This window comes from Harmonia axyridis, chromosome 4 (assembly GCF_914767665.1).
Source record: "Harmonia axyridis chromosome 4, icHarAxyr1.1, whole genome shotgun sequence".
In the NCBI taxonomy this organism is placed as follows: domain Eukaryota; kingdom Metazoa; phylum Arthropoda; class Insecta; order Coleoptera; family Coccinellidae; genus Harmonia; species Harmonia axyridis.
In genome coordinates, this window is record NC_059504.1 from 2,852,944 (window position 1) to 2,868,494 (window position 15,551).

The 15,551-nt window shown below is 35.3% G+C and overlaps 2 protein-coding genes across 3 annotated transcripts; both read left to right on the forward strand.

Annotated features, from left to right (window-relative positions):
• The first annotated feature begins 3,729 nt into the window (after nt 1-3,729).
• On the forward strand, nt 3,730-8,571 carry LOC123679086 (endocuticle structural glycoprotein SgAbd-8-like). The gene is made up of 3 exons (XM_045616459.1): nt 3,730-3,832; nt 6,148-6,299; nt 7,919-8,571. The coding sequence occupies exons 1-3, from the start codon at nt 3,812-3,814 to the stop codon at nt 8,424-8,426; spliced, it is 681 nt and encodes a 226-aa protein (XP_045472415.1). The 5' UTR covers nt 3,730-3,811; the 3' UTR covers nt 8,427-8,571.
• A 3,293-nt stretch (nt 8,572-11,864) lies between these two features.
• LOC123679093 (endocuticle structural glycoprotein SgAbd-5-like) lies at nt 11,865-13,032 on the forward strand. 2 transcript variants are annotated; one of them, XM_045616466.1, is made up of 4 exons: nt 11,865-12,149; nt 12,200-12,400; nt 12,456-12,583; nt 12,798-13,032. In XM_045616466.1, the coding sequence occupies exons 2-4, from the start codon at nt 12,392-12,394 to the stop codon at nt 12,997-12,999; spliced, it is 339 nt and encodes a 112-aa protein (XP_045472422.1). In that variant the 5' UTR covers nt 11,865-12,149; nt 12,200-12,391; the 3' UTR covers nt 13,000-13,032. The 2 variants fall into 2 exon arrangements, with proteins under 2 accessions (XP_045472422.1, XP_045472423.1); XM_045616467.1 differs by having other exon boundaries at nt 11,865-12,400.
• The last annotated feature ends 2,519 nt before the right edge of the window (nt 13,033-15,551 follow it).

Consider the following 15,551-nt stretch of genomic DNA (forward strand, 5'->3'; position numbering starts at 1 on the left):
GAGTGCACTGAGCATATCTTTCATGTGGACGTCTGTATATAAGGGAACGTCAATCACAATGGTAGAGGCAGAATCTAGACTCATCTGTGAAAAGAACTCTTTCCCAATCAGCCTCTTCTCAATGGATATGCTCTCTCGAAAAATCCAAACGCGCCCTTCGATGGGCTGGGGTGAGAGCTGGGCCTCTTGCCGCGACACGAGGCCATAAATCATATTCTCTGAGGCGATTTCTTATTGTCTGAGTGCTAATTTGCACCCCATGAGTTTGCTCAAGCTGATTTGGAAGGAGGCGAGCGGTTGCAAACTGTTGTCTCAACGAAGAAACTCTCAAGTAACGTTCTTGAATGGCAGTTGTTACCCGTGGTCTACCCTGTCCTGGTCTTCGGACATTCATACCTATCTCCCTGAATCGCTGCAACATTCTGGACACACTTGTATGGAAAACTCCAACCTTTCTGCAATTCTTGTGTATGTCCACCCTTCTTCTCGCAAAACTACCGCTTGGGCACATTCCTCTTGGGTCAAATTGCGTGTTTCGCGTTGCATAGCGATCGAGTGTAGAAAATCAAACGAAAGAAAAACTATTGATCACTAGAATTGATCGAGAACAACTGATTTCATAATGGAGCCAATACATTCAAAATTTGATAATCTCATCTTTTTTTATTCCTGCTGGGAAAAAACATCTGTATTGAAGAAAAACGTTGAAAGTGGATAAACTATACATACATCATTCTGATAAAAATAATTATCATTGAGAACACCTTCAGTTGTAGAATAAATTTGAGATTTCCATAATGTGCGTTAATTCTTTTGCGCAGTGTATTTCTTGAAATATTGGCCACAACACCCTCAAACGTAATCGTTTTCCATAGATCGAGCTTTGATCTTAGTCATATCGAAGATTCAAGTCCGTATCTTGCCTCAAGGATATTTGGCAACCTCAAGAATATTATCAAAAATTTATGACAGTTTCAGCTTACAACCTGTATTTGCTGTGATAATATATTAATTTCTAAACTGCAGCATTTTCGTGTTCTCGTTATCGAATTAAAATTATTGAAATCTCTACACGATAATCCTTATATCTAGAAGGTTTAAATCCTTTAAGAAACTTCTAAAGGTCAATCTGAAAAAAAAGTTCTGAATTTTCAACAAACATGAAATTATTCTTGGAAATGATATCAACGCATGTAGAAATAAAAATGAAGCTCAGTTAACAATTCAAAGCACTTGGAATATGAGAACGCCGATGATTATTCATTTTACTTGTAGTTCAACGTAAACAAAGAAGATTGTGGTTCAACCTGTTTGTATTTCCTGAAAGTGAAACCAACCTCTGAATACACAGTAGTCTTCTTTTTAGATCGAATCTAGAGACATTCTGGAGATACAATCAGTATGTACGAATTGGGCAATATCTAAATAGGTATATCGCATATTTTTGCAATTTGCAGAGCAAAAACTAGACATAATATATCTTGTCATTCCAGTGACATATTGAGTGCTTCCATGAATAATTTAACACCAGTTGGACGATGTTGTTGAAGGTCTATATTATGTTCTTTCAAGTTCAATAACGATTCATTTCTGTTACTTTATAAGTTATTTTGTAATTTTTTAAATTTACATTTGGAATAAAGAGTGCTTCAAGAATAACTCCAAATGATTTCAGTACGATTCAGTACAATTTTCAACACTGATTCAGAATATCCAAATTGTCCTGCATTCGCACTGAAAATATGCACCTGCAGATATTCATGAAACACCCTGTAAATCCAGGCACTACATAAAATTTAATCCACATAATTTAATTACAATCATCAAATGAATTTCTTGTGGAATGTTTATTACAGATAATTAAAATAACACGATATCAGTTCCTCAATAAAATATTCAGTTCACAAACTATTTCCTTCGAACTTTCAGTTTGATTTCAAGTCTGTATTTTTTAGCGATCGTTTTATGTGCATCGCGTCACCAGAACAGGTAACAATTCGAGAAAAATATACACCGCTATATTGTAGTATTTCATCTCTCGTAATCTCATGAGATCCAGACAACATGATAAACCTAGATGGTCAAATATTTGATTACATTCATCAATACCTTGTGTGAAGGTAATGCCTACTCAACGCAAAAATGTATCAAGATGTAATATAAAGGGTGTTCTTTTTTAGAGCTATAGAACTTTAAATTGCAATAAAACAACGATGGACTATTCGATTGACATGAATTTTATTTATCCGCAAGATAATCTTGTGGCATTACATTTTAAATATGATTTCTGGCATATGACCGGCACGGCTGGCTCGGATGTAGTCCAATCTGGACGTCCAATTTTCGATAACTTTTTCCAACATTTGCGGCCGTATATCGGCAATAACACGGCGAATGTTGTCTTCCAAATGGTCAAGGGTTTGTGGCTTATCCGCATAGACCAATGACTTTACATAGCCCCACAGAAAGTTGTCTAGCGGTGTTAAAACACAAGATCTTGGAGGCCAATTCATGTGGTCCAAAACGTGAAATTAGGCGGTCACCAAACGTGTCTTTCAATAAATCGATTGTGGCACGAGCTGTGTGACATGTTGCGCCGTCTTGTTGGAACCACAACTCCTGGACATCATGGTTGATCAATTCAGGAATGAAAAAGTTAGTAATCATGGCTCTATACCGATCACCATTGACTGTAACGTTCTGACCATCATCGTTTTTGAAGGAGTACGGACTAATGATTCCACCAGCCCATAAAGCGCACCGAACAGTCAGTTTTTCTGGATGAAACGGTGTTTCGACATACACTTGAGGATAAGCTTCACTCCAAATGCGGCAGTTTTGTTTGTTGACCTAGCCATTCAACCAGAAGTGCGCTTCATCGTTAAACAAAATAAAATGAACGTAGTGCGCGATACGTATTCCGCACAGAATCATTATTTTCGAAATGAAATTGCACTATTTGCAAGCGTTGTTCAGGCGTGAGTCTATTTATGATAAATTGCCAAACCAAACTGAGAATAAATAACTTGACAGCTGTTAAATCGGTCGCCATCTTGAACAGTAATGCCAACTTAAAATTATATACCTCGAAAAAAAAACACCTTATATAACATAAAAATTTCGAACAGAACAATATCGAAAGAAAACATTGAAATTATGCTTCGTGTCGAATTTCTTATTGATAGCGGCGTCAAAAACATCAAAATTCAAGCAGAATAGCAAAAAAATGAAGCACTAAAATGAAGTCATTCATACGCCAATCTAATGATTTCCAGGGGCGCAAGTGATGCATGAATGAACGAGCGCTCATAAGCTGCTGACTTCACGCTCTCCTCATTTTCTTATTGAAAGCTAAGAACGAAAAATGAATTCAACAGTGTTATCTGCAAATCAATCTGATGATCCCCTTTCACTAATCTCTCAAATATTCAAAATTATGTATGAACATCACCAATCACATTATGTCAGAATAAATTCGTATTTAGGATTAATTGGACCACATAATTATCTAATCCGATTGTTTAAAAATTTCTCTTAGCTACACCCAGTTCACTTTTAAATATTTCTCGATGAGCGGAAATAAATATTCAAGATTACTCTTAAAATTAATTAATTTTTAGTCGAATTAGTTCATAATTAAAGGAAGTGAAAAGCGTACAGACTTGGAGAATCTTATGGTAACTAACCATATGGTTCATTGTTAAAAATGCGAGAAACTTCATACGGTATCTTTCTTCTCACTGTATAAAAGGAGAAAAATTTTCTTCAGTCTGTCATACTGAGTTCGAGCTTTGTACAAATAACGTCTAGAATGGATTTGTCTAAATTTTATGTAAGTGAAGAAATTTCTACTTCCTCCCAATAGCGTGTTGTGGTAATAAAATGTGAATGCGGAAAGTGTTTTGGTTTAAGTGATTTTTTGGTGTTGTGTTCCGGTTCCGGTACATTGAGAAGATTGTCCAAAACTCGAAATTTAATTTTTTTTTCTCTACAAGCTCCCCAAGTCAATGAACATAATTTCTGAATTGATTTCATTCAAATTAATATTACACTACTTCATCGCGATTCTTTTCAATTTATTTTTGCCAAAATAAACTTTTGGAATCTATCGGGGAAATCATTTCGACACCCTCTGAAATTTTCCTTAAATTTTTGGGATGTGAACAAGAAGAAAAATTTTTCTCGGGAACTATGGGATGTTATTTGTTACAAAATTCGGTTGCTCTTCAACCTTGAACTCGAAAACAAGATCTATTAATTCTGGTAAAATGTGAGGATGCAAAATAAAAACAAAATCATTTCTCGAAAATTTGATATACATAATAATTATGATATTTGAAACATTAATTAATTGTTGATTGGATCCAAATGCGATGCTGACTGAAAGCATCTCTAGAACTATAAGACTTAGAGAAAAGATCTTGAAGGACCCCCTGATCTCTTTTTTCGAATTAATGATATATCAGAGAGCAGATCATGGATATCTTCATTCATTCACGAGTAACAGGGCGTTTCTTGAAAATTACCGTTCCAGAAATTTCGCTATATCTTGATTTCTGTTCGAGATATTCGAAAAATTCAGTTTCTTCAAATGGGACACCCTCTATTTTTCAACAAAGTTTTTTTCATCCGCAGATTTTTCGAAAAGCAGAAATGTCATCCGTTTCAAAGATTTTGAGTTTTCCAATTCAATTTTTTTATGGGTCACCTTATATATGAATATTTTCGACAGATCTGCGGCTGGCTTGAAAACTGCGTTGATAAATATGGGGTGTTCCATTTACGAAACACAAAATTTTATCTATATGTCTAAAACGGCAATTGATTACTTCGATGAGTATTATATGAACCATCAAAATTGCAGAAAACAAAAAACGTTTCAGATTATTTCAAATATCTCTAACGGAAACCAAGATAAATCCAAATTTTTGAAACGGTATTTCAGACAGAAATGCCCTGTCACTCGAAAAAGAATCAAGATATCTACAGTCTGCTTTCTGATACCTTAATATTTCGAAAAAAAAATCAGGGGTCCTTGAAGTTTCTTCCTCTAAGTCTTATTGTATCTTGAAATGCTCTCTTCCCAATGGATATGCTCTCTCGCAAAATCCAAACGCGCCCTTCGATGGGCTGGGGTAAGAGCAGGGCCTCTTGCCGCGACACGAGGCCTTAAATCATATTCTCTGAGGCGATTTCTTATTGTCTGAGTGCTAATTTGCACCCCATGAGTTTGCTCAAGCTGATTTTGAAGGAGGCGAGCGGTTTCAAACCGTTGTCTCAACGAAGAAACTCTTAAGTAACGTTCTTGAATGGCAGTTGTTACCCGTGGTCTACCCTGTCCTGGTCTTCGGACATTCATACCTGTCTCCCTGAATCGCTGCAACATTCTGGACACACTTGTATGGGAAACTCCAAACCTTTTTGCAATTCTTGTGTATGTGCACCCTTCTTCTCGCAAAACTACCGCTTGGGCACATTCCTCTTGGGTCAAATTGCGTGTTTCGCGTTGCATAGCGATCGAGTGTATAAAATCAAACGAAATAAAAACTATTGATCACTAGAATTGATCGAAAACAACTGATTTCAGAATGGAGCCAATACATTCAAAATCTGATAATCTCATCTTTTTTTATTCCTGCTGATTATCATTGAGAACACCTTCAGTTGTAGAATAAAATTGAGATTTCCATAATGTGCGTTTATTCTTTTGCGCAGTGTATATGAAATAAATATTTTATTACATTCAAACTTTTCTTCAATACCCACATCAATTGACAAATGAATAGGATAGTAAAATATCATCAATGAATATTTCTAAGAACATAAAACCTTTCTCGTTTTATGATAGCATATCATAATCGATGACCTCTCATAATACTTCTACGCAAATGGATTCATTCATATTTTGTAACATCTCAGATACCTGTACATCATCTCGATTTCTATCACATGTAACAAATTACGATGCTTCTCTTACATGCACGGTTGTGCATGAAGAAGAACAAGAATAATGAATATCGTTAATAAGGCATACTCTCATTTTGAATTGAGTAACTATGATATTGCTTTTAATCCAAGTTTATAATTGGTTTGTTTATTATAATTGCTAGCACACATTTCGTATAATTTCAATCTTACACTTTACAGATCTGTGTTTGTCTGATTGTGGCAATTGAAGCTATATCCATACCTCAGTATGCATACAGAGAAGTAGAAGACCCAGCAGCAGCACACAAAAAGGCACCAATTCCTATTTTGAAACAGAGCTTCGAAAAGAGCAAAGAGGGCTATCAATTCAGGTAATTGTCATGTTTTCTCATTTTGCAAATGATTCAAATTGGAATTTCAAATGTTTTGAACTGAAGTAATTTCGCTCTTATCTCTTGACCATCTGGTTTTGATTAGACTAGAAATTGGCGAAATAAGTATTCACTTTCTGTGTCATATGAAACCAGCAATTGAAACGCAGAAAATCTAGTCAACAGATGCTGGTGTGAAAGCAACTGCTATAAAGTTGTAGTGAATTTATCCGAATTTGAAGAGATATCTGCTTTGAATCGCTTTCTTCTCATCAAATGGACAAATATGTGTATATTTATCTCCGTTTTATGACGAACAAACGTATCTAATTTGAATGATCCAAATAAGGAAGTGTGCAAGAGGCAATGCAATTGAGAATATTCAATTAGAAATAGGTATTACATATATTTTATATATAGGGTGAGTCAATAATGCTCTATCGGTCGATAACTCTTGTAAATTTTGGTCTAGGAGAATATTTAAAATGTTGACGGAATCGACAGTACTCAGCGCATAAGCTTAAATTATTTTTGAGTCTAATACAGGCTAGTTTGAAAGTGGTGAAATACGATATCACCCTGTTTCTTGAATGAGAATGAAAAGCAGAATATTTATTATTTTCTCTATCTAACGAGTGTTTTTTTTCGAGGTATATAACTTTAAGTTGGCATTACTGTTCGAGATGGCGACCGATTTAACAGCTGTCAAGTGAATTATTCCCAATTTAGTTTGGCAATTCATCATGAGTAGACACTCACTGAACAACGCTTGCGAATAATACAATTTTATTTCGAAAATAATGGTTGTGTGCGGAATATGTATCGCGCACTACGTTCATTTTATTTTGTTTAGCGATGAAGCGCACTTGAATGGCTACGTCAACAAACAAAACTGCCGCATTTGGAGTGAAGCTAATCCTCAAGTGTAGGTCGAAACACTTACATCCAGAAAAACTGACTGTTTGGTGCGCATTATGGACTGGTGGAATCATTGGTCTGTACTTCTTCAAAAACGATGATGACCAGAACGTTACAGTCAATGGTGATCGGTATAGAGCCATGATTACTAACATTTTTATTCCTGAATTGAACAACCATGATGTCCAAGAGCTGTAGTTCCAACAAGACGGCGCAACATGTCACACAGCTCGTGCCACAATCGATTTATTGAAAGACACGTTTGGTGACCGCCTAATTTCACGTTTTGGACCTGTGAATTGGCCTCCAAGATCTTGTGATTTAACACCGCTAGACTACTTTCTGTGGGGCTATGTAAAGTCATTGGTCAATGCGGATAAGCCACAAACCCTTGACCATTTGGAAGACAACATTCGCCGTGTTATTGCCGATATACGGCCACAAATGTTGAAAAAGTCATCGCAAATTGGACGTCCAGATTGGACTACATCCGAGCCAGCCGTGGCGGTCATATGCCAGAAATCATATTTGAAATGTAATGGCACAAGATTATCTTGCGGATAAATAAAATTCATGTGAATCGATTAATCCATCGTTGTTTAATTACAATTTGAAGTTCTATAGCTCTAAAAAAAAAACACACTTTATAATGAAATAAATCAATTTTTCGTTTATCAATGATTAATCATCTTCTCTTGCAGCTACGAAACTGCCAATGGAATCCACGCAGAAGAATCAGGTTATATAAAAAATAAGGGAGATGAAAAACACGAAGTGGTAGTACAACAAGGAACCATAACCTACCATGATGAGCACGGTAAACCAATTTCTCTGACCTACATCGCCGATGAGAAAGGCTTCCGTCCACAAGGAGCTCATCTACCAACTCCTCCACCAATTCCAGAAGCCATATTGAAGTCATTAGAACAGAATGCCCATGAAGAACAGCAAGAACAGCATCTGCAACAGGTTCATCATTCAATTGCCCAAAAAGAACCTCAATCGCAGGAAGAATATCAATATCAGCAACCAGAGCAACAAGCCGTTGAATATGAACAACCACAACAAGAATTGATTCAGAAGGAATATCAGAAACAAATTCAGGAACAGATCCATAAACAACTGAGAGAACAACAGTACCAGCAGCCACAGTATCAGCAGCCCCATCAGGAATATCAAGTTCAACAATATCACCAAGCTGGATACTAAATATGCTTTTTTCAATTTTCGTAAGAGATATGACGTAACTGATATTTTATGTATATATTTTGCGTTATTGTTGTAATCAGTATTTTAATCCATAAGTGTTATTATGTTCATGTTTACCGACTGATGAATAAATTATATTTTTATACGATTGGTTTTTAATATTTATTTATACAATTCATTTAGATGAATGAGTTTTCGAATCCTCAGGTATGCCAGGATCACTGCAGGCCCAAATATTGGGGAATCATTGTGCATAGATTTAAACTGATTGTTTCCTATCAAAAAAACATTATAATCTGATCGAAATGTATTAACCTCTAGGAAATACTCGGAATTAGCAAATCTTGCTCAGTTTTTATTAACAACAGGCCAATTGAAAAGTCCCCGGTCTACCATATTAAAACACATTTTTTTGGCAAAATTCGATTTCAGTATTCAACATAGTTGCCTTCGAGGGCGATACAGCGATTATAGCGATCTTCCAACTTTTCGATACCATTTTTGTAGTACGATTTGTCTCTCGCATCTAAAAAGGCCTCAGTATCAGCGATGACTTCTTCATTGGTCCTAAATTTCTTTCCAGCGGGCATTCTTTTGAGGTCTGAGAACAGGAAAAAGTCGCTGGGGGCCAGATCTGGCGAATACGGTGGATGCAGAAGCAATTCGAAGTCCAATTCATGCCATTTTGCCATTGTTTTCATTGATTTCTGACACGGCGCATTGTCTTGATGGAACAGCACCTTTCTTTTCTTCAAATGGAGCCGTTTTTAAACGATTTCATCCTTCAAACGATCCAATAACACTATATAATAATCACTGTTGACGATCTGGCCGTGGTGGAGGTAATCAATGAATATTATACCTTGCGCATTCCAGAATACTGATGCCATAACCATGCCAGCTGACTGTTGTGTTTTTCCTCGCTTTGGATTCGGTTCATCGTGTGCAGTCCACTCAGCTGACTGTCGATTGGACTCCGGAGTGAAATGATGGAGCCATGTTCCATCCATTGTCTCATATCGACTCAAAAATTCAGATTTATCGCACTTAAACAGCTTCAAACACTGTCCAGAATCATTAACACGTTGTTGCTTTTGATCGATTGTGAGCTCACGCGGCACCCATTTTGCACACAACTTTCTCATGTACAAATATACGTGAATGATATGATGTACACGTTCAGATGATATCTTCACAATGTCTGCTATCTCGAACAACTTCACTTTACGGTCATTGAAAATTATTTTGTGAACTTTTTTGATTTTTTCGTCGGTTACAGCCTCTTTTGGGCGTTCACTGCGTTCGCCATCTTCGGCGCTCATTTCACCACGTTCAAAGATAGCATACCAATCAATGATGGTTGATTTTCCTGGTGCAGACCCCGGACACTCTTCATCAAGCCAATATTTTGCTCCAACTGTATTTTTTCCCTCCAAAAGGCAATATTTTATCAGCACACGAAATTCTTTATTTTCCATCTTTTTTCAAATAACAAAAGTGGCTACACTCACAACGCAATATCTCACAAACTTATAGTCGGACTGCTGTAAAATTTTGACACGTATCGTTTGAAGGTTGGTACTAACTAACAATCATATGGATTTAATACTAGCACCGCCATCTGTGCATCAAACCCGGGACTTTTCAATTGGCCTAATACACTTTCATCGAAAAATGAATCATGGTTTTAAACGTGATTTTATCCCAATTTCGTGCCATTTTTAGGCCAATAGCTAATTCGTTTCCCAACACCGTTATTCCCACGATCTGAAAACGACAGCGAATCGACCGATTCCGATAAGCACTTTTCTCAATTCTTCCAGAAAAAAAGGCGCAGCAGACACCTCGAGATGAGAACATAGTCATGAGTGTCTGATGACCTTTACCGACTTTACTTGCACTTTCACTTTCTTTGAATTTATTCGTGCCGTTGACGGTGAAATTGGGATAGTGGGTTTTCACTACCAGACAGATGATTTCATTGTTTCTCGAGAGAAAAGGTTAGTGAACTAGGCAAGGATGCTGGGCTACCAATATACAGGCTGGCCCGGCTGCACATGATATAGAGGTTGGATGATATGGGAAACACAGGTGGACTTGGATTTTCAAGTTTGTCATACTGCAATCAGTTTTGGTATTAGCCTAATTTTTTTGTTTGTTATGTTGGCTCAATCCTCATATAAACGTGTGTGAAGTTTCATTTCACTATGCCAATCCATTCTTTATTTACAAGCCATTTAGTATCGACGTCTCAATATATTTTTCAATAAATAATATAAAATTGGCTAACAACTGCACTTGGTAATGAATGAAGAAAATACAAAATGAAAGAAAAAGAAGTACGATTTCCAAGTATGAAATATCATACGAGATCTGGTTAATGTATCAACAAAAATTCCATCAACATAACCATTGTCAAACAGAAGATTTTCACGCTATTTCATAGGAATCATAATCAAAAGTAAACCAAGGAGAATGCATGTCATCAAGGGAGAGTAGCGATATACCGGTTTCACCCTTATTAAGGATCAACAGTACCGCATAACTCAACCCATTATGACAAACAAACGAAATAGCAGGCACCTTATTGAAATATTTTTTCAAAATGGAAAAATCCAGTATCGTCCAGAGATTGAATTCGTATATTTGGATGGTTTATTAAAAGCGAAAGAAATTTATGAACGAATGTTGAAAGTGCATAAGGACTTTCTGCTTTCAATTTGAACACTAGAAAGATGGTTTGCTGAATTTAAACGTGGTCGTACAAGCCTTAAAGACGATCAACGTCAAGGACGTCCAAAAACAGCAATAACACCAGAAATCTTGAAAAAACAGGATATCAGATTGGAAAATCATCGAGCAATTGAAAGAGATTTAGTAGAACCCCTAGTCATCTCATTGGGGAGTGTAAGCAATATTTTGACTGAAGATTTGGGATTCAGAAACAATGGACCAAAAACACATTCGAATACGTCTTTCTCAGCAACATTTAGAGCGTTTTCGAAAGGATAAAGTGGATTTTGTGCTTCGATTCACCACTATGGATTACACTTAGATATATCACCATGATCATAAATCAAAACAAGAGGCTAAAGAGTGGTGTGAGCCTGGTTTTTGGACTCTGAAGCCAAGTGCCACAATATTTTGGAGGTCTTGGCATTCTGTCAACGAAATTGTTGAAAATATCTTTGTTTGGGGTTTGTGTCGTTGTAAGAAACACATTGCAATGGATGTGCGAAGAGCATTAAATGTCCCAATTTCTAAACCAATTCAAATTATTGAAATGAAAAAATTGTCAATAATTCATTCCAAAACTTTATTCACCATTTCTTTTTACCTACCTACATTCTATGAAAAACACTTCTTACAGTTGATAAGTTTGTTGATATTCTTAATTCTTTGATCACACCTATCATGTCGATAAATATAATGAAAAAGAAATTCAAAAATTCATAAAATATCTAGATAACAAATCTGTGAACAATATATTACTGCAGAAGACTCAAATATTGCAAAATGTCACTTCACATATCGAAAATATTTTCGGTTTTTGGAACTACAGAAGGAGATAATGAATACCTATTACCTAGAATGTTTTTTTAGATTTCAGAAAATATTCATAAGCACCTCCACATTCCATTCATTGGGTGATGAAAATATGTTCCATTTGCACTAATTATACCTCATTATTATGGAAATATGACAATCGAAGGTGTAAAACAAGTAAGTAACGCAACATTTCAGAATTGTTCTCTTGAAATTCGGATTCGTAGGATAACAATCTATCCAAAGAGTCTTATCGAGGGAAATCTTCTCTTTTATGGAATCGACAACTTAACAATGGTGGAGGTATGTGGTAGATTTTGAAGATAAATTTTACAGCCATATATAGGCTAATATGTGGGGTAGTAAGTCACATTGTAAGAGAAGTGGTTGTGAATCAGACGCGGAAAATATATCTAAAAATGAAAATTGTAAGGTGATGTAAAATCAGTTACTATTCAGGTGTTAATTTCTTATTTTTTTCAGACTATTTTGCTTGTGATTTGTTTAGTAGTTTATGTGAGGTGTGCAACAAACAAAAATTATGAAAATTCTCGACAAGCGACTATCTTGGAACATGAAAATAGCATAGGACAGGGCACTTATAATTTTGCGTGAGTACAATTTTTTGATCTTGAAGCTTTTATAAGCGTAAACTTTTTTGTTTTACAAAATCTCACTAGAATTCCATTGAATGTATTTTATTATACTCTATTTGATGGGGTATACATAGATGGATATTTAAGGCTACTAAACCTCTAACGAAATGAAATATTTAGGATGAATTGTTGACTTTTCCAAACATTTAACAACCATTTCATTTGGTAGATTCAAAACCAGTGATGGTTCTCAGAGGCAAGAAAAAGCAGAATTGAAAAACCCAGGAGGTAAAGATGAGAGTATTGTCGTTGAAGGGTCTTATACTTTCATTGGTACAGATGGAAATACCTATACGATAAACTACATAGCTGATGAAAATGGTTATAGAGCAAGTGGAAATCACTTACCAAAAATTGAAACAAATGCTTGAAACATATTCCAGAATTGTGATATTTATAGGGAAAATGGGAATTTTTTCAAATCAATATATTTGGTAATAAATTATTTATACAAATTATCTGTTTTTTTATTGCTATTAAGTTTAAATGAAGCATAGCAATGACCTACCGAAAAGATAAATCATTTCTACATCTTGAATCTTCCAAAATGTGTACTGAAAATTGTGAACCATATTTTGATTATTATAATTCATTCGATAACATATAAAATTTCAGCCGTACGATGCTGAGGCACGCAACACATAAAACATCTCAGTGAATGGTAAGAAGTCTATTCAATGGAATATCTTTTCAAAAAGCACAAATATTATGGAAATACTCAATAATATTCTTTTTTCTAAATGCATTGGTGAATTTTAAAATACTTTGTTTTACATGAACGAAAAGAAATAGGTTGGACGAAAAATTTAAAAGATACCTTTGAAAATTCAATAGGTACTTCAAAGATGATAAAAATCAGATATCAATTAATTTTTCGATTCGAACAATAGGTTCCAATGATATGAAATTATAATACAAAAAAACGAATATTGCTGAGGTTATCACGAGATATTTATTGAATTCTGATTAAACATTGTTACTGTCATAATAAATTATAAAATTTATATGTGTTAGAATATTACTTCATCCGAACAGATTACGAGAGAGACAACCAACCCTACACTTGATAGTGTTATTGCATGTCGTGCGGTGGCGCTACGAGTCTGCGCGTGGCGAGGCCATCAAGGGCCATCGAGAGAGAAAACAAGAATGAACCTTCGATGGTCGAGAGCGAACGTCAGGCATAAGACTTTAGAGTGACAGTCTCTTCTAACCTGGCTTCGGTCAGGTCCTCCCGTTGTGCCTTGTGAATTGTACTTGCTTTTGAGATAGAGTTTAGACTTACTAGAGTTGTCTTGAGAATAAACGATTAATATCATCATATGTGTATTAGTGAATACTATGTATTTATATAACCCAAATATATAAAATCCAATAGGTTATAGGCTCAGTGCACGCTTTAAACTGCGCGACAATGTAAACACTTATTCTGAAAATATGTTGTGTAAACAACGAGAAAAACATTGAGATTGGATAATTTTATAAAATTTACATACCACACCTAGAGTATTGGAGTATGTAGATTTGAAGATTCTACATACATTGCTTGGAGCATGTAAAATTGGATGTTTCACATTCCATAAACATAATCCAGAGATGGAGATATTTTGAGACTATATATATTGATGAAAAATTTGGGGAATTATTTATTTCACTAAACTACAAAAACTGCAGTATGGTAAGATTAGTGATAACTATTATTTCAGGGCTTCTTTCATACAATGCTTGCTGTGCTGTGTTGTTTGTTTGTAAGCTAGGGATATTATAGGATTCAAGTATTCATCCCGTATTTGTAAAATGGCCATACCTAACTCAACAGGTTTTCATTGCAGTGCGTGATACCGCTTTTGTAGTAAGGTTTACAAATATGAGGTGGTGATGTTTGAAAACTTAAATAACCCTGTTTCGGATTGTATCAGATTGCTGTGCGTCTGAGGCAATTCAGAAGCACGAAACAAAATTTTATATCTTATACCTGGTAGTAGATGTAATAAGAGAGCATATAATGCACAAAAATCTTAAAATACATAATATAAATATTTTGTTTCATAAATCCTGAAATAGATGGCAGCCAAAGGAAATCAAGGAAAACCATTGGTGGATTATCATAGCGATTCCACCATTTCCGTAAGTGCAGAAGATATAGGTTTCATGCATTACGAGGAAAGAGAGAATTGTCAAAACCAATGTAAGTCTTTCATGCAATTAATAATTGCCCATTTCCTTGATCTTAGCTGACTAGAAAAGTATCAACGAGTGATACGTAGATGAGAGATGCTAGAGAAATTTTAGAGTCATTACACAAAACCCCCTTTTGAGAAATTAGAGATCTGAGAGAGGAGAAATTGTCGACAATGGAGAGAGTACAATAGAGAGAGTAGAGTTATGAGAATATAAGAGTATGAGAAAACCCAGGTATATAAAAATTATTCATGTTACAGAGGTAATGAGAATATTTTTGAGATTAAATCTTAGAGATTTAAGAGTTTGAGAAAACCCAGCTGTATTTAATAAAAATTAATTCATTTCACAGAGGTGATTAGAATTGAGAGAATAATTTTTGGGGTTAAATTCTAGAATACGAGAAAACCCAGGTATATAAAAATTATTCATGTTACAGAGGTAATGAGAATATTTTTGAGATTAAATCTTAGAGATTTGAGAGTTTGAGAAAACCCAGCTGTATTTAATAAAAATTAATTCATTTCACAGAGGTGATTAGAATTGAGAGAATAATTTTTGGGGTTAAAACTCTAGAGTACTAGAAAACCCAGGTATTTAAAATTAATCTATGTTGCAGAGCAGAATTCAAATTTTAAGATCTGGATGGACAGTCTATGATCAGAGCTTTTTGACAAACGATTTGTTGGACGTCATAGAGCCAAGTACGAGTAACCAAACTTTTTCAGAGGCTAACAAATCC